Source organism: Phaethon lepturus, unplaced genomic scaffold (genome assembly GCF_000687285.1).
Source record: "Phaethon lepturus isolate BGI_N335 unplaced genomic scaffold, ASM68728v1 scaffold53914, whole genome shotgun sequence".
Taxonomy (NCBI): domain Eukaryota; kingdom Metazoa; phylum Chordata; class Aves; order Phaethontiformes; family Phaethontidae; genus Phaethon; species Phaethon lepturus.
The window spans coordinates 11292-31857 of record NW_010535119.1 but is presented as its reverse complement, the minus strand read 5'-3'; the positions used below and the strand labels follow the sequence as shown (position 1 = coordinate 31857).

Here is a 20566-nt window from a genome sequence, read left to right as displayed (position 1 = left end):
TCTAGAGCCATTCATTCTTCTTTTATGTACTTAATGGTTTGATTTTCTTTGGGGAACTTATGTTTCTTGCCATATGGGATGACAACTAGAGGTTCCAAGCTTGCAGTACATCTCCAGAATGACACATAATCTTCAGGAGAGGGAGGCAGCTTATTCTACCTCTGCTTATAGATAATATGCAGAGTTCAACCCATCTCACCTGGAATGCTGAGATCAAAGAATAACAATCACAAGAGGTAAAGGAACATGAGTACAAAATCCTAAAATTTATTGTACAGTTACCAACTTCTGTGTACTACCAACATGAAACTAGACACATGAACTACCTATTTGTTTATGCATATAATGATTTCTTTTCCTCTCCCCCACCCCACTAGATTTATTTGGGTTTTATAACATGTGGAAACTCTAGTCTTGGGCAAGTTGAGCATCAGCCTACTGTATCTTTGATAGACTTTCTGATGGAGCAAAAACTAATCAGTTGTAAACAATGTCTATTAAAAGGAAGCAACCAGAAATTTCATATTTTGTGAAAACTTGTATGTCAAAAAAAAAGGCACCTAAACATCAGCTTCCATTTACAACCAAGCACTTTTTCCTTTAAAAAAAAATCACCTGTTTGTGCCTTGTGTTCTTGATTGCTAAAGGTGAACTACTGAAGAGCACCTGAAAAAGAAAAGCTCCGTGAAATCGGTTTACACCAGTGCATGTGCATAGCGATGTGTGAAGTCAGCCTTGCTTTGAGCAGGCCTTGGACTGGATGACCTCCAAAGGTCAGTCCAACCTCATCTGCAGTTCTGCATCTTCCTGCCAAGGCCACTTGGCGCATAGCATGTCTGCCATCGTAAAAACTGCCTGCCTGATAGCTTGTCTAATAGGGCCATTGCAGGAACAGGGGGATGAAATGACCTCCAATCTCCAGACAGACGATGGGCTGGTAAGAACATTACCAGTGAGGCTCTTCCTCTCCTCTCTCCGGCAGAAACTGCTGTCATTATCCCAGCAGCAAGAGAGCAGGATGCATGTCCACACTTCAGTCACCCCATTTCAGCGCATTAACCCCATCCACTGTGAAGACAGCGCTGTGTTAATATGCAAGGTGTGACCAGGAGCCGGTGAAGTGAAGCAACCTGTCCCATTTTGCCTCTTCTGCTAAGTGGTGGCAACCTCGGCCAGAAAAATAAGGCAGGCAGGAGAAGTAACATTCGAAATTGCTGCAGCTAAATCCGTCAGAGACTTTTCACAGGTTTTTTAATATAGATAGAAAGGGTAATTTGTAGCCTGCGGTCCCAAAGCCGCATGCATGTTTTCTCATGGTCATCAACTTCTGTATGTGTAATTCCTACTTCTAATATCTTCAGTTATTTCACATGACATTTGCAAGAAGTTCAGTTCTAAGATACACATCTGCCTGTAACAGCAGCCACCTGCCCTTTCTCTGGCAGATACCAGCTAGTTTGAGTTCTCCTCCTTTTGATTTATAAATGATTTATAAATTACAGCTGATTTTAAAGAATGTAGTCTCTCTTCTTTCATGCAAATGGATGTAAGCATGAGGTTTCATAATGCAAAGCAATTCAGTAGGGTATTTTTTCATCTTTTCATTAATAATCTCTCTCACTTGTAGTATATAACTCCATTTACTCCAAAGGCACCCAAAAAAACAGGTTATGCTACTGACCTATAGTTTATGGGGAAGCACAACGAGGAAAGGAGTGAGTTTTGACAAAAAAACCTCTTCCTTTTTATGAGCCGTGCAGTAGACTGTCTGTGCCCACCCTCAGAAGACAAGAACCTCATTTCCAAGCTTTCAAAAGATGCAATATATATTTCAATGAGTTATACTAGTAGATTTTCAACCTGTATGTCTACTAAAACTCCTGAGAATGATTACTTTCAGGAAAGAACTTTAATTAAAGCAAAAGACTATGCTGAAGAGTTTCAGGTTTTACTCTGATTTTCATCACAGGCTTGCAATAATATGGTTCATAAATTTGATGATTTCTTTGTGCCTTAGTGTCTCCCACGTGTAAAATTAGATCATTATCTAATGCACAGGGATGTTGAGAACCTTAATTTTCAGAGTCTGTAAAACACTTTTTGATCTTCACCTGGAAACAGAAGGGGTTTTTTTCCTGTATCTTCACATACTAAGTCATTCAGGTATAGAAAGTCAGACAAATACTGAGTTTTTTCTGCTTTGAGATGAGTAGACTGATAAAAATCATTTGTTTCTCTGACCTTCTGGCAGCCAAGAAAACTAATATGCCTGGAATTAGTCATTAGTTTCAAAAAGAGAGTACGTGTGTACTCAGGATACTATTTTACTACCTATATGTTTTACAATAGACACATACTGAAAAATGTGAAAGGCAAGTATTAGGTGATACAGAATTGTAGAATTTAAGTTTTTAACAGTTCTATTTCCCTCAAGGATGTAAGGATGATATACACTTATGTTTTTATTGCTGAGTCGTATTATCAAAAGATACACTTAGCAAAATGATTCCCAGAGGCCTTGACCAGATAGGAAGCACTGTGCTAGGGCTACAGGGCAAACAGGGGCCCTCGATCCATGTCCTGCACAGCTTAGACTTTAAGATGGCCCAGGTTTACTGTAGAAAATGTTTTTGTGCTGGTATAGGAAATTCTCTGCATCAGAGACACAAGCAATAGATACAGCGAACTGCCGTGATCTTTCTTCAGTCAGAGATTTAGTAATTTACTTCCAGAGTTTTGGGCACCAGTTGTCAGAACACCATTTTGGAGGACATCAAACTAAAGCGATGAGCACGCGGAGGTCCATGTGGAGGTTGTGGAGACCACCGAAGCCCTCTTAGAAAAAAGTATCCTGTCTTACCTCTACCTGTTCTCTTGGTTGAGTCCAGCAGTTGACACCATCTATCACTTGCTTCCTAAGCAGGAGGACGTATGGTAGTGTGGGAGAAGGAGTAGGGCAGCGGCAGAGGAAGAAGAAATGATAGGGCCATACTTACAGTCCTGAAACGGGAGCAACATCTGAATGGACCAGGAAGAGGGATGAGTTACAGTAGATACTACAGAGGTCTGTGGATTTGTGAGGGGCACGTGCAGTATGGAACGGTCTCTTCTCATCCAAGTAGCAACAGCTATCAGAGAAAACTAGTTGGGTTCATTCTCAACACAAGCACATGTTGTGAAACACTACTTGAAACTTTTACAAGGTTTCTTTGAAATTAATTTAGAAAACAAATATTTAAGTTGGAACAACTCATTCCATTGGAAATACCCTTATATTTCTGTGAAATGTAATTTATCCTCTCAAAAATAGTACTTAGAAACATTAAAAGAAAAAAATTACTTAATGCCTGTTTCCACTCCAGTATCAGCTAGAGTCTGTTAAGAGATCAAAGTTGAGAAAATATTATGGAGAACCCAAAACAAAGTTATACATCTGAGCAGCAAGCAATCACAGGACTTAATATTGATTCTAAAAGGCCAAACATTAACAGTTTATGTTTTCTTATTTTGGAGTGATATTGTATGTGTGTGGGTGTAACTCTTTTCGCAGCGTAAACACATACGGCTATTTATATCTTAACATTGCAGCAGTTAGCCTAACATGCTCCAGATGAGATTTCATTCGGGGCTCATATTCCTGGCTGTGTTTGGCCCGTGTTGCACCGTGCCAGCAGCACAGCTCTTGCACGTGCATTCCCAGCCGCGGGAGACTCACCCTGTTATTACTTGGTTCGCCCTTGGTGCTGAGCCAGCCCAAAGGTGCCTGAGCTACGAACAAGAGCTGCAAGGGATTTGGATAGGAAAATCAATAAATTCCTTGCAGCTACTGGAAGTCAGCATAATTGTGCATTCTTGACGCTGGGCAAGCATAGGCAGGCGGCCAGATCAGCATGCCACTGACTGAGAAGACTCAAAATCCTTTTTGCACAGTTCTGCTTTGCATCCATTATCAAGCACTGTCTATGTCACACTACACCCTGCCAGAAAAGAAGCCTTAACATCCTGGCAGCATAGAAATACAGGCCTGGAAGGGATCAGAAGAAACTATATAACCCAGTGGCTTCCAAGTGGCTCACCAAGGGGTGAGGTGTGCCAGTCACAACAATCATCTATGGGCCTTTTGTGGTCCCAGCCACCACTGCTGGAAGTGGCAATTAAGAGGCAAGCAGAAGACAGCAGCAGCGTAGGCTGGTGTGACAAGGGCAGGACGGCCCCAAAAAGGAAAGAGCAGGGGTTGGGAGGCAGGCAGGGGAGTAGCAGAAGTCAGAAGCAGTAAGGCACGGAGGAGCAAAGGCAGCAGCACGGAGGTTTAGCTACAGCAGCATTAGGAATCACTCGTTCAGTCCATCGCTCTGCACAGGGACTGAATCTTGCTTTTAAAATAAGCCCAAAATAATTTTTTGCATTTAATGTGGAAATATTTCCAGTGAAGAATGTGGAAATACTACAATAATCATCATCATCATCATCATCAAGATACCACTGCTTCACTGGAAAACCTGTTTTAGAGCTTAACTGTCCCATTTGTTAGATTTTTCCTGGTATCCAAACCAAACCTTGTTGGCTTCACATTTAGCCTATTTTTTCATGCCATGTCATCAGCGGGCATTGGAAATGACCAGTTATCGTCTTTATAAAGAGCCTTTACATCCTGCACCGTACACTTCCTTACTTAACTCTTTTCTAGATTAAATGGAGCTCTCAGTTTTACTTCACAGGTCACATTTTCCAACTATTGATCAGTTTTGTTTCTTCACCTTTGGATTCCCAACTTTTTGTCTCTATCCACTGCTCAGAAGTAAGCCCAGTATTCCAGCTGAGACCTCACCTACACAAGGGAAAAGAAAATAACTCCCTTCCATGTCTTTATATATAAGTACATCCCAGAAATAAATTACCTGATAAACCATCAAATCTTTAAATCTTCTGCAGTTTAGGACTGACATTAACCCTGAAACCTCCCAATCTTTTTTGCCCTTCACACATTTTTGGGGCATTTGGTCACTTTTTCTTCTGTACAATGCTTTTCCTTTTCTGTTATTGTATTTCGTTGGTTGATATCAGCCATTTTTCTGCTGAGTAAAAATCAATTTTAAACATGATCTTGTCTTCCACAGTTCTTGAAATCCTCCTTACTCTTTCAATATAACATTCAAAACATCAGTATAAATACTGAGTGGAATTGTGTTCGAGATAAACCTCACAGAACTCTGACTTGAAATGCCCTCTCATTTTTACCCCAAAGCACTGATAATGTTTCTTTGACCGCAGTTTTTTAAGCAATGCATTCACTTTCTGGGAATTAATCAAAGCTATTCCCACATCTTACTGGTTTTCTACATCTAACAGACCAGCAAAGCAGTCAAAAATATAAAGGTGGATTTGACATGATTTGTTCTTGACAAATCCACAATGACTGTATGCATCACTTTATTATCTACCTGGTGCCTTTACTTAATTGTTTAACCATTTGCTCTGGTATCCCATTTAAGCTGGCTGATGTGTTACTTTATTTTTGTTTTTCTTTACATACAGGTAGTCTATGAAAGCTCTAGGGCTCTGAGACCTCTTGATCCTCCATAAGCATCTGAAGACAATCATTAATAGTTCAGCAATGACTTTGGCAACTTTCTTAAGTATTCTGCACCAAATATCACCTCACCCTGCTGACTAGAACATTTCTAACTCATCTAAATATTCTTTAACCTGCCCTTTCTCTCTTCTGGCCTATGATTCTCTTCCCCTGTTAAAATTAATTGCACAAAAGATCTGATTGCAATTAACCTTGAGACAGTAAATCTTTCAGCCTTTCCTATTTCATCACAGCAGACAAAAGCTTTTTCCAACAAATTAAAAAGAAATACGTTGTCTATATAGTACAAGCACCTCAGTAAAGCATTTTCATGATGGACCATCAGGCATTTGTCCTCTGGATAGTCGTGCTCTCCTGCTGGATTTGCAGGCCTGACCCCTCTCTGCTGATTAGCACTGACTGTTGTGCCAGGACCACACAACGGCTCCGCACCCCTCCACAACGGCATTTTTTCCCAGCGGACACTTTAAAGGGCAGAGTTATCACACACACAAGTGTGTTGTAGAAGATTCTTTGCAGCATATGCCTCCCCTGGCAGCCTAAAGCCTTTCAGAAAGGCCACCAAACCCAGATTTTAGTTCACAAAAAAAAGACATATTTTTTGTCTCTCTTTCATTAATGAGTTGTTTATGTTACAAACACATTTGTGCTCTGAATATACCTTTCACTAAGGCAAGGCCCCTTGGGGTCTTCCTGCCCGAAAGAAAAACAGCACTACGCTTGCAAGACCTTCTGCCAAGAGGACATCCTAACTCTTCCAGAGAACTTTTGGGCAGTGTTCTCCTTTTCTTTTCATCCCCATCAGCCATCTTGTCCTGAGAGCTTCAGGCTTGCCCTCAGATCTTCCCATCTAAGTTCTTCTTGCACTGTCCATGCAAAAGGAACTTTTTGCTTTTTCCTTTGTCTCCTAGCTCACAGATTTAGACGAAGGGTTGAGGACCAGCTTATAAAAAGCCAGTACAGTCCTAGCCAGAGCTGGATTACTGGAAGATGTTTGATTTTACATTTATAAGTAGGAAGTCTGTAACCTTTTTAACACATTCAACACGGTATGTTCCCATCTGTGTTACGGAGCACACCCACAGTGCTTCTCTGTCGAGCTTTTGTTGCTGAAACTAGTCAAGCAAGACACTCTGTGCGTGGAAGTCACTGAAGTGGTCTCTGCCATGGTTATGCTTGTGGTTTCTTCGTTCTGCTGCCCATTGTCTCTCCTGGAGGTGCTATTTATTGCTTTGCAGCACAGACTAGGAAAGGCACAAATCACAGGTGGCAGGGAAGGAAGAAACAATGTCAGGCAATCATTATTCTCCCTCTCCCGTGCAAGAGAGGCAAGAAGAAATTCCTCTTGCCTCTAACATAGTGATCATAACTGCCAGTTTGGGAAGGGGAGAAAGGAGAGTTATTTTTTGCAGGCAGAGCACTGATTTTTTTCCTGAGTGTGACTCATGAATCAGTACCACACTGGGCTGTGTGACAGAAGGGGCATCCGGAGGCACCATGTGACAGAAAGTCACCCATGGCAGGTCATGTTCTGCTAGTGGAGGTCACACCTCTTTCACAACCTCAGATAGCCTCTGTACATAACCTTACACCTCAAGCACAGCTGGTCAGCAAGGGAAACATCTGAGTGGCAGCTCTATATAATGGTGATTTTGGGGTGGAGGCTCCTGAGGTTTGATGGGATTCCTCTGACCAGACAGAAATGTCTTCATTTTAGCTTGACTCCGTGGTCTCACCTTAGGGCAATGGAAAGAAATGAGGAGTCAGAACAAGGAACATTCACATCCCAATTTAGACATGTAAAATAGGACAGATGAATCATACCCTGAATGCACTTATTTCTCCCCACAGAATATCAAGAGAGGCAACGTGACTAGCTCAGATGAAGATATCTTCAGTGCTGATGTTTAAAACTAGAGGAGACAACTCCCAGCCAGCAAACCTGAGCCAAGACTTCTGGCAAACCAGGAGCAGTTGTGGGAGCAAGGGGATCTGGACACCTCCAAGTAAAAATCTCCATTTAGGTGTTGGCCTGTGTGCATGGAGTGCAAGCCCTCATAGACAGAAGAAATCTCCTCTCAAAGCTGTCAGTGTTAATTAGCAAGAGGCTAAACTGATCATCATCCTGACAAGGCCCAATTCAGCTGGCACCAAGTGCCCTTTGAGGTACCCCAAGACATCCAAGACATTCAGCAAATTTATCTACTGTCCTCTCTTCAAAGGATGTAAAATTTTGACCTTAGCTAGGCAAAACATCTACCAATCCAGGTTGTCTACTGTAGTGGTGCTCCAGCACAGTAAACACTACACACTTGTCACTTACAGCAGGTGAACCGCCTTCTGTTAGGAGACTGGCAATGAAATCCGGGATTGAGAACATGCAAAGCAACCTGTAAGAATAAGCTAAAAAACAGTACCTAATTTGAAGAAACCTTTTTAAAAAATCAGTCAGGGTAATTAAGGGTAATACAGGCTCACCAAAAGCCACAAAAGTAAGGAACTGCCCATTTAATTATGTCACATGATTGCTTTCCCTCAATCCTTTTTACATAAAATATTACTTTCTTCTTTTCTAGACTAATTTCATATATAATACCTTAGTTCATATTGATTTCCACTGTGTGTTTGTCTTTGATTTCTTTTCATTTTTATTATACACATAGCAATAAGCCTAGGCTGCATAATCATTATAATACTCCTGAAGATCTTTAAAAATTTCATAACAGGTTTAAATATTCCTCTCTGCAATCTTATGACAAATTATTTTTCCCTGTCTGCTGACTATTAAAAATGGATTTCTGTAAAGGCATTTATCTGTAGCCTACTCCAACTCATATACATTACTTGTTTTAACAGCAGAGAAGGCCTTTTCTTTTGCCTGTATCCCATCTGAGCACAAACAAGGTAAAAAGCAAGGGAACCAGAATCACAGAATCACTAAGGTTGGAAAAGACCTTCAACATCATCAAGTCCAACCATCAACCCAACACCACCATGCCCACTAAACCATGTCCTGAAGTGCCACGTCAACATGTTTTTTTAATACTTCCAGAGATGGTGACTCCACCACCTCCCTGGGCAGCCTGTTCCAATGCTTGACCACTCTCTCAGTGAAGAAATTTTTCCTAATACCCAGTTTAAACCTCCCCTGGTGCAACTTGAGGCCATTTCCTCTCATCCTATTGCTAGTAACTTGGGAGAAGAGACCAAGGGAGTGATGAGGTCTCCCCTCAGCCTCCTCTTCTCCAGGCTGAACAACCCCAGTTCCCTCAGCCGCTCCTCATAAGACTTGTGCTCCAGCCCCCTCATCAGCTTCGTTGCCCTTTCTCTGGACACGCTCCAGCACCTCAATGTCCTTCTTGTAGTGAGGGGTCCAAAACTGAACACAGTATTCAAGGTGCGGCCAAAACACAGCCAGCGGGAAAAGGCATAAAACATTGTATAAATCCAAACATAAAGCATGTAGCATGCATCCAGCAGAAAAGGTGGGATGCACAGGACTCTATATTGCCTGTCTCTGTCAATGCCCGTTCTTGCTCCCAGGACAGCCAGAACAATGCTAAATGGTTTTGAAAATTCTATCATCTTCATCCTTGGTTAGTGATCTCAACAAGGGAGGGAAAAGGCATGGGATCAGTGTGGTATTGAGTAAAAAAATCATCAAATGTGATTTACACTCAAATCAGAAGAAAGCTGATTCAGGGAGACATGTATGGAAAATGTTCTCTTTTAGGATAAGAGGTGACCTAATGGTCCCTTTTCACTGCAGCCAGCATACCATCAGCTGGACATCATAGAACACATGAGTTGTTCTGTAAGCAGTGCCACTGAGAAAGGCTGGTTTCATATAGGATCCGCCACTATTACCTCAAGTCTGCAGTGCCTAAAAAGGACAAGTTCTAATCTTTTCCTATGGTTAGGATTTTGCATCGTCTGCCTCCAAGATAACTCTTCAGTGTTTAACAACAGATGAGTTCACACTGCAGCCATTTTCTCAGAAGGGACTGAGGGAAATCTTTGTTCATTACCCACTTACATCTTTACACAAAATGTTTAAAAACTTCAGTTCCCTGAGACCTCCCACCACATCTAGTTGCAACTGGCTAAAAGGTTCAAAAGTTATTAGAAGGAAACACAGCATACAATCACGTCGGCCTTGTTCTTCGAAAACTGGGCTAGCACTGATGGTAGAAGGAGCAGCCAACGCCTGAGACAGGCACTGCTAGGTAATGATCTGCAAGTGGCACTGGAATTGGAGATCTGGGCCTGTGTAAAAGTGGCCAGGTACAAGGCCCACAAAGCAGTAGTGGCCCTGCCGCAGCACCACCTGGTGCAAGCAACCTCAGGCCCTGCTTCATCTGAACCACAGGGTCAATGGACTCCCACTTCTCATCTGTTAGCAACCAGCCCATTTCAGTTTAATTTAAAATAATGAAGCAGATTTGTCTAATGGGTTAGATTTGTTGAACTTCTATTTACTCTAAAGCAAAGACTGTCTAGACTTGAAGTACATTCATCTTAGTTAATAGTATAAACCATATTTTTAAATAATCCATTTTACATTGCTTATGATTCAGAACAACTGTACAGGCAAATCAATTTCCAAAATAATACAGTATGGAATAAACAATAAAGGTATGCAATTATCTTCCTTTGTGGGTCTGACTAGACACAAAAGGAAGAAAAGCTTTAAGAAGAAAACTGAGGACATTGTGGAGAACAGGACAGTAGTCTCAAAGAGTTTTTTTAAAAAAGAGATAGTATCACTAAGTGTTAGGCATGGTGTCAACACATCAGCTGTAATGCTTTTCTGCTTTTGTAGTGCAAGGCTAAGAATTTATCTTCCACTTTCAGAAGCTTCTGAACGGTAAGACATAGCCAAAAAACAGCATGTAAAGGGAATTGGCTACATCAAGATCAACTATAAACTTTTCTGCTACTCCTTTTGAGGGTATTTAGAAGAGATACTGAACTTTACCTAAATAAGTCAAAAGTTACTGTATTCGATTTTTTTAGAAGAAAGGAAGGATATATTAGAGAAGGGAAGTGATGCTGTGGAAGAAGCAAGGAATGAGATTAAATTAAACAAGCTGATATGTAGATGTGCGGGGCACTTTGTTATAAAAAGTCATTAACTTGCATTCTTAAACCTTCTTTTATCTCAGCACTGTGTGTGTACACAGTGTGTACACTCAGTATGTACTACAAACACAGTGAATTGAACATACCACTGTTTTTTCTTCAGTCACCTAAAAAATCACCTAATCACAAAAAAAAAAAGAAATTTCCCTCTTCCAGAATTCTCATCTGTCCTTATCATTCTGGTCACACTAAAGAATGAAGCAGAAACAAAGTTGGATTTGTGGTTCTTTAGATACGTAACGAATCTTTCCTTCACTAGATGGCACCCGTCTACTCCTATGAATCAATGTTGAGTATGGTAAGGTTTGATTTTCATGGAAGAATATATAATGATAAAGGACCTACTCTTTATGTTTAATGCTTTTACTGCTGCTTTGTCTTCTGCATCATACCCCTGGTGTACTTTCAAGGGTGAAGTTTCACAACATACAACTACTTCAATTGGTTTATGTTCAATATTTGTGACACAACCGATTATACTCCAGAAATTTAGATGAGAGATATATCCGTTACACTAGATCAGACTCTGAATAACAGTGGTCAGAATAAATTATAAACAACAAAATACTTCTCTCTTTCTTGCTTTCTAAAATAAGCACAAATCTAGAATTTATTAAGATACTGTGCCAAATCCTCAGCAGGTATTAATCAATATGGCTTCACTGAAATGGACTGATGCCAGGTGAAGATCTGCACCTGCAATTTAGGTGCTGGCCTGCAGAGCACAGCTTGCCTTGCTTTCTCTTTCTTAACTCCAGGGCATAATAATTGAACTCATTTGGGCACACTTCTCACTTCTTAGTCAAACTCCCACCCGGGCATTGGTATTGGACTTAAAATCAGTGCACATCTCTGTCATAAAGCAAAATAATCTCTCACAAAGAAGAGAAGAAAGCTGACTAAAAAATTCAGCGCTGGGAAATCAGTTGTTCAATACCACATCAGCGGTTGCACTCAATAACACGGTAACTGATGCAAGCAAAAGCAAACTACTGCTCAGCTCCATCATTTTGCCTCTTACTGCCACTAGATGATAGTATGGTAACGCGCGCATTGTTCAGCTGCACACCAGACCTTCCATCGCTGAATTCTTGGCAGTATTCACATTTTTATATGTAAAGAATATAGAGATAGGCATCAATACTACATAGCCAGCCTTTGAATAGCAGTGCTTAATTATATCCCCAGTGATTTCATACATTAATACACCCAAAGAGTACTGGATGCTGTTATTTGGTTATAGACCCAAACTGGGGTTTATTTAGACACAGACATTATGCTAAATTGGTCACCTCCCTCTATTTTTGCAGCTACCGATCCAAAGCTATAGTGAGACGTCTTGACGGAAAGAGCAGGATAATTATATCTCCCTAGCAGGAAGCAGGAGAATGGATGGAGGTAACATTTACATTCCGCCTCGTGGGCATCCCACTTGCTGCCGGTTCTGCACATCCATTCGCCGCTTCTCCCACCTCTTCCATTTCATGTTCTCCCTCTTGAGAGGTCTCCCCTCCTCATCCAATTGAAAAGCTCCCAGCTAGGAGAAGACACGCATCCAGGAAAACACCTTGAGCGCACAGCTATCATCCTCTCCACAAACCCCTTCTCTCCCAGTTCACATAGTTTGTACTCTCCTAACACAGCAAAATTAAAAACAAACTGTTCTTTCTCTCAGCTGCTCTGTAGAGTAAATAGTCAAAATCCTTCACTGAACAGTTTTTTCGCTAAGTAAATCTTAAGAGTCCGGTTTCTTTTTTCCCGTAATAGCAAAGTGGGTTTTCCTCTCAGTAGGCTGGACTGCCTCTCCCCACCCAGGAATATGCATGCCAGGGAACGGGTGAGTGGCCAGTTCCAGTCCTGCATGATACCTCTCACATCACAGGTAGTTGCAGGGACACACTTTCATTTCACAGAGCATTTCCAGCTCCCCTGGTGGGCAGAAAACCCATCTCTTGGTCCACAGTCTGTAGCAGACAGGGTGAGTGTCTAGGACGTGAGAGGACAAGAGGAAATGGCTTCAAATTGCGCCAGGGGAGGTTTAGATTAGGTATTAGGAAAAATTTCTTTACAGGGAGAGTGGTCAAGCATTGGAACAGGCTGCGCAGGGAGGTGGTGGAGTGACCATCACTGGAAGTGTTCAAGAAATGTGTGGATGTGGCACTTCAGGACATGGTTTAGTGGGCATGATGGTGTTGGGTTAACGGTTGGTCTTGATGATGTTGGTCTTTTCCAACCTCAATGATTCTGTGATTCTGCATGATTCTGAGTGACACGGACCTGTTGGCACCTGTAGACAAGCCAAAAACAAAACCAGAATCGATAGTGGAAAGAAATTGACTCTTGGGACAAACTCATGGACACATTTATATATGAAGTAACCGAGCAGAACACATGAAAATAAAGGTTAAGGGGAAGCAGTCCAAAAAATGTAAGGGGTAGAGTTGTATATAATCAACGTTTGCATTGTAGGCTAATTTTTTTACTCTAGGATTTGATTCAGCCACTAGCATCACAAGTCACTGAGTTTCCCATAAAAACTAGATCTGGATATAGACCTAGGGGAAACCTTGAATTTCCGCTTTAATGTAAATTTGGTTACTTTGACATCTTTTTGTTTTAATTCAGGATGAAAGTATATTTTTAAGAATTTCATATTTAAAAATGCTTGTATTTTTTCTATCTTATTTAATGATTGGACACTTATAATAGTGCATAAACTGCTAATATGGCATAATATTTAAATGGATAATTTCCATAATCAATAAGAATGTCTTCTACTTACTGTTCATTGAACTATCTATTGGTTTGTATTCAAAGTGTTTACACTGTCATAGCAGTCCCAGAAGGAGAAACCGATTCAAGCGTCAAACTCTTTCAGTATGGCAAAAACCAGAACTCTCAAAAAGAGAACTTGTTCCCATTGGAAATTAAAACATAAAGAGTAAAGTGAAATATTTCAAGCATTATACTGAACACTCTTACTGACATTGTGTAAAACATATTAACAATAATATAAAAATCTAATCCCTTCATGGGTCAAAATAAAGCTTCAGAAATCAGAAATTAAATTTTGAAAAATTCCAAAAGGAAACATCTTGAAAAACGTCTACTTCAGAACTTCATTGTCCATTCTAAACCTTCATCATATTTTACAATAAAAATTGTTTTAATTTCGTCTTATTTCACTTTTCATCAAAAACTGTAGCAAAAGAAGTCCAACCAGCTGTTATTTTGTAATGCATATTTGAACTGGCATTTCCTGAGCTTATGAAAAATGAGGCAGTCCATTTTACTTATATGAATAAGGATGCTCTGTATCCCGTGTATAAATGTTAATTTTTTACAGTTCTTCTCTGTGTTATATATATATAAAATAAGACAGTTTGAAACTCACAGGCGGGGAGAAGTTCTGCGGCTAACCTGCAACCTGTCACAAAACCGTATTTTCAGGGATAATCCTGTCAGCTGTCAGGGCACAGCGAGGACCAGCTGGTCCACGAGGGATGGCGAACCAGGAGCCGAGCAGGGTAACAAGGTAGATGGGAGCAGCACCTTCCACCAAGGATGCAGAGTGGCAAATCCGGGGGGCAATCGGGGTCAGACATCGCCCCGGGCTCTCCCGGGACGTCCACAGCGACGCGGGGCTCTCACCGGCACCGGAGCTCCCCTGGGACTCAGCCCGCTAAATGCGTTAACTTCGCCAAGGCACCTCCCCGAAGGGGGATGCACGTCTGGCCCTGATACAACAACGCAGCCTTAGCAGCTAAAGGTGCGGGATATAACGAAATACGCATTTTATGTGAAGAAGTCATTCAAGAGCATGAGTGGGTGACTATATAAAACAAAACCTGTTACTGTTGCCTTCTTAAAATGCGCCAGCGTGCCCCTTAATTAAGAATAAAATAAATCAGGGCTATGGCGAAATATTTATGAGGAAAAATCATCCATCAAAAGTAAAGCATGTAAGAACAGTCTGGGAAATCCCAGTGCATGCTTGCTAGACAGACGTGTTCCAAAGGCTTCCCCAGAGCCACACAAAATGAGTAATGATATTACAATGTGAGTTTTAATGCACATGGAAAATATCCCAAATAAAACTGACTTATAATTTGACTTTTTTTCCTAAAACAATAGCTCCAAATTCCACTGGGAATAATGGAAATCTTACCATGCACGTTGGCAGGCTTCATGCAGGCTGAGCACTACATGCAACATTGATTTCTGCCTCCAGAAAGGGTCCACCTATGGGAGTCAGCAACTGGAGGGTGAAAGAAATGATGAAGGGCTCATTCATTTCCAATCCCTCCATCATTTCTTGCCCAGTTCCTCACAGGGGTAAGTGCCAGATGTGCAGTCTTTGCTCCTTGCAGGACAGCTAGAGACCTTACACACTAGCCTTGTTTCCTTTGCCCAATTGGGGAAATAAGGACTGTTGCAGCCAATGTACAGGGCTCTGACAATACAACTCATTTCCTTTCTACCTTGTGTATCAAGAGCTGCAAAAATACGTCCTGAAGAACACGAAAACTGGGGTAAATAAATGCTTTTTCTATTGCCTTTATTTTTTATCTTAAATTTTAATAGAAATTGAGGCTGCTTAAATGTTCTACACATCAAGGCAATCTTTATGAACATGGTGTAACTTCCAGCTAAAATAGGAGCATTTGGCATCTGCAAAAGCTTCCCACCTCCTCAAAAGGCCTCTTTTCATGTTTCTGAGGAAATTGAACTTTACAACAGAGACTTTCAAAACCTGGGTGCAAAATAAAGTTAGCAACGTCAGCCCATACATAATGAGGGAGATCCACATACCTGTAACTTGGGTTTGGACTCTTTTAATATAGCTACGATGATTTGACAAAAGTATGTTGGAGATTTAAACAGTTTCTGAGGATTTCTACAGCAGGCAGGAAACATTATGATACTCAAAAAGAGCTATTCTAAACAAACAAATTGCTCCACAGGAATTGTTAGCTCCCTGCAAATTCTGTGAAGAGTTTTTGATTAGTGTAGAACCATATTCACATTATTTAATAGATTCCAATATACAGGTGGAAGAACACCTAACATATAGGCATCATACCTACCTTTATCAGAAAGAAAGTAAAGCAATCAAAGGACCATTCGTTTCTTAGACTGATTGCTCTGGAGCTGGGCTGATATTCAAATACTATAGGAATTTGCTACTTATCTTCAAAATTAATAGCAAACATATATATATAATGGATTCAAATTCACAGAGTAAATATAGCAAGCAAAGTGGTTTGTTATCTTAGGCATATAATAAGAACATTGTATCAAATATTGTCAAACTCTGCGGATATGAACAGAATTGTATGGTTATTGATTGTTTATATACCACGGCACTGTAGAGTTGATATGAGTTGGTCTTGCCTTGCTGCAGGGAAATCTCTGGGACCACATGCCGCATCCACTGTGGATATCCTGTAGACCAATCTCCCACAGTGATCAGATACCTATTTTGATTCCTATGTTATAAAAAGGATTATTTCTCTTTACAAATCATCTTAAAACACTGTGCAAGGTATTCCTGAAAAAAACACAGTCAGAGATTTTGCAGCCATCTTTCGATGCCTAACAGCAAGATCAGATGTCATGCAAATTAAAAAATTAATCCAAAGTAATTAATCATTTCCTTTGTAGAATTATGTTGTTGGTTTTTTTAAATATACATCACATTTTCCATCACATGCAATTTTAAATTGGGAACATAAATTATTTGTGCAACATTACTTATTACTGCTATATACATAATCTGGAAAATTTTGGAAACTTTAATTGCTTTTCAGGGGGACATCCTTACAATCTGAGTGAAGATATAAGCTGTTTTTCTACCAAAAGGAACTACTAGCTAAACTGTTTTTATGAGATACATTGTCTGTTTACAAATTAAACAAATTAAATTGTGGAGGGCTGGTAGTTTGTATGTTTTGTAACAAGATGCACCACGAAAACCAAAATCTTACTTGTAACTTTAGCCAACCCCAAAACACCCATCTTGGCTGGGATCCCTCTTTCAGTACTAAATTATAAGAATTTTGTCCTCCCTCAGCACTAAAACTTGGTTTACTTGAGTGTCTTCTTGTCATGTATCTGTGAACAGTTTAATAAAGAAACTTTACAAAATTGGTAAGACTCCTGATTTGTTGGTTTGTTTTGGCTGTTTTTTAAAAAAAGTTGTAACACCTTCACATCCAAAAAACTTACAGTAATATTTGTACTTATTAACTGGAGTATACAAAATATTTGTCTTGTTGCTGAAATATCCCTGTAGCACTACAAGCAATTAACATTTATAACTACAAATTTTGCTAAGATAAAAGAATATTAGGAATCTACTTCTTCAGAAATAATCATTCTAACAACTAGAGGCCAAATTTTGCCTTCCCTTACAGTCATGCAATTGCATTTGTTAACTGTTGTGAGGGCAGAATTTAGCCCCAAACCACAACTTTATCTAAATACATATATTTTCCTACAGAAAAACCAAACTATGTCTTATCACTGGTCTTCCCTTCTGAAGGGTAAATACTGATATTTGAAATACCTAAATCATATTTACAGCTGTACAACACTGATGCCACATACTTGTGAAATATCACTCATACTCTATAAACATGGGGTAACTTGTGCAATCGGCTTTAAAACTTTTCTTAAAAAAAAGAAAGAGCAGGCAAGCTTAGACATTTTCTTTGTCAAATTCACACACAAAATACATGGTAATATGACATGCAACATCATTCCACCCTCCAGATGCCACCATCTCCACACAGTCCTCCTCATCATACGCATTGTTGGGCTCCCCACTGCGCCATTTGTTGAAGGTCTGCATGGGCGATCGGTCAGAATAGACAAAATTTCCCTCTTTCTCTAGGTCGTTAATCCCAATGAAAACTCTGGTGAGCCCGGCTTGGTTGATGTACGAGGCGATCAGGTTGTTGGCAGTCTCATCCTTGGGCATGCTCAGCGTCCCTCCTCTTCCGTGGCAGTAGAGCTGGGCTTCCTTGTATCTTTTCTCTTCCTTCACCAGCAGATATATCTTATTATCTGTCTCACGCACACCAGCAACAGCTGCGGGGGAGGGCAGTGCTGAAAAGTGAGCACTCGCATTTCTATAAACCAACTTACTGTACACCCCAAAATAGCTTCACAAATCAGATGCGGGACGGTGACACTCTCTATGAGCAATTGCACCGGTAAAATGAGGCAACAAGAAGGAAAATATTTATATAAAATGAACCTACCATTTTTTATGAATTTTAGTTCCGTTGTCAGCTGGGCCACTTGGATATCCATTTCACCAATAGCTTTCCTTAGCTGGCTGCACTCACAGGGGATGCCTGTGACATGACACAGATATACCGAAATCAAAAAGCTATCTGATTTCAATAATTACCTGAACAATGTTATGAAAAGGCCGTGGAGAGGGTTGTCTTGCAAATAACAGACAGAAACCTAGAGCCTTCACTACCCTGCACCATCATGTGGTTCTCATGGGTGTCTGGGCCTATCCAGAAGAGCTCAGTTCACTTTCCATGAAGCTTCAGCCCTGCATGATTAGTGCTAATCTAAACACAGCCAGATAACCCCTTCAAAAAAAATACAGAATTATTTTTTTTACTAAAAATATTTGCCAGAATTTCCCATTTTGCATAAAATTATTCTCTTCAGCCTTCTCCAAAGAGCACAGCAAAAATTTGCACAGCACATTGTTTGCCTGATCCTCACAAGGAATATAACACAGCAGATCCAAAAGGTTAACGTAACGCACATAATTACCTGCGAAACGTAGTTCTGTGCTTTCAAAAGTACAGAATTTGCGTTACTACTTCCAATAAAATAAGACAATTGAAAATCTTCTATTAACCCAAATTGATATTGGTTTGACAAAGATAATCTGAATGAGAATACTAAAAGAATAATTGTTACATCTATGAGCTCAAATCTCAAAACGAGGATCAGTTACAACTTCCAGTTCCGGGTGTAATTATTCAAATCTGCATTTGACTATCCAATTACTCAGCTTAGGTGGCCAAGTCAGTCTAAGCACAGGGTACTTACACTGCAAAACTGTGCTTGATGACTAGGTATACAGCACTCTGGCTCAAGAATTAGAGTGACAAATGAGTTAGAGTTCTCATGAGAAAACTAATTGGTGCACCTCTAGTGGACCCTGCCAGGAAGGGATGAATTGGGTAATATCTGAATCTGCCACTTTTATAAGGCTTATACTTCTTATGCCAGGCTTTCAGCTTTTTCTCTGGAAGATCTGTATTCCTGGTAATCTCCTGCTCCTATAACAATAATCCATGGAGGGGGCAGGAGCTTCCAGCCTGCTCCTTTGTGTTGGCTGGAAGCCAGAGTGGGATATGCAGGGATGGCCCTTTGCACTGGTGATGAATGATACGGACAGCTGCCCTTCAGTTTCCACTAGTCTTATGGAGTGATCACACCTCTGAGGGACTCTGAGACGTTGTTTTGACAAATACACTGCAAGTCCAGCAACTACTGCAGATTCAATAATTTTAACTAATTTGAAAATATTACAGTGAAATATCACAGCGCCCATACAAATATTTAATTTTTCATTATTTCCCCCAGTATGTAAACAGACATGTATTTTTGGTGACGATGCACGCATCTTGCTTTTGCATACACAAGGTGTGTCATGGATTACCTGGGTCACCATTAGGACCTGGTGGTCCTATGTCACCATTATCTCCTTTTTCACCTAAAGACATGAAAAAGAATATAAATTTCAGACAGCTTTTTTTGGTCGACAGTTCATTTCGCACTTGTTTATTTTTCCCCTAGTAGCATTCAAATGTGAAAAAAAGAAAAATGCCCAAGGAAAAATAAAGGTTTTTCTCTCCTAGTCATGCGACAACAAATGCCAGCCAAAGCTATGAAACTTGAACACAAAGAATATGTACCAATATCCCTTTTTTGACATTCATGAACTTCACAGAACCAAGAAGTTCAGATGCTGTACAGGGAAAAGGGCTAGATATGCTACAATATTGTCTAAATCTAGATTCATAATCTAAATTCTTAAGTAAACATTGGTCCAAGTGACTTAACCAAAGTCATATAGGAAGCCTATGGGGCAGACAAGATTAGAATTCAAGTCTTCCAGCTCTTAAAAGTGCCAAAATACAGTGCATCCTCCCATCTGCTTCTCTTAACTGTCCACACTTGTGTGATGGTGCACAAAGTTTCATTATTTAGCCTTAAACCAGGATTCTCACCCTGCTTTAAGGCTAAATATACTGCTGTTTGAGTGAAAGGTAACAGGCTGAGAGATCTCAGTCATATGGTTGACTACATTGTGAGAAACTCCCTATTATGGTAAACTCTGAGACTTGTTAACCATTTTTCAAGCCCCTAAACTTTTTTCAAACATAAATGATCACAGGTTTTTCATCTGAAATACAAATGGGGAAACAAGTGAACTAAGCATACCTTTTGAACCAATAGGACCAATTTTTCCATGCCGTCCCATGCTGCCTTTCTGTCCTTTGTCCCCCATTTCTCCTATACGTAACAGAAAGACAAAAGACACAAGGTAGCAATGTAGTCTGATTCGTTCAGATTCTAGCATGCTTGCAATATCAGTTTTTACAAAGAGCAAACCCACGCTATATCCCCAATATTCATTGAACTCCAGAGGTCCAGCTCACTCCTTGTGAAGAACTGGAAAAGCTTTTTCAAACTTCTCTCAGATGATCGTGCCACAATTATATTGAAAATAAGGGGGGATTGCATTCAAACATGGATCAATGGATTAAAACTATCATGGAGTTGAGAAGA

General features: G+C 40.3%; 1 protein-coding gene across 1 annotated transcript; it reads right to left on the bottom strand.

Annotated features, from left to right (window-relative positions):
• Window positions 1-17399: 17399 nt before the first annotated feature.
• Window positions 17400-20288, bottom strand: COLEC11 (collectin sub-family member 11). Its single transcript, XM_010285695.1, has 4 exons — window positions 20219-20288; window positions 19434-19487; window positions 18001-18096; window positions 17400-17827 (listed from the first exon to the last, which is right to left on the bottom strand). The coding sequence occupies exons 1-4, from the start codon at window positions 20283-20285 to the stop codon at window positions 17436-17438; spliced, it is 609 nt and encodes a 202-aa protein (XP_010283997.1). The 5' UTR covers window positions 20286-20288; the 3' UTR covers window positions 17400-17435.
• Between the last annotated feature and the right edge of the window lie 278 nt (window positions 20289-20566).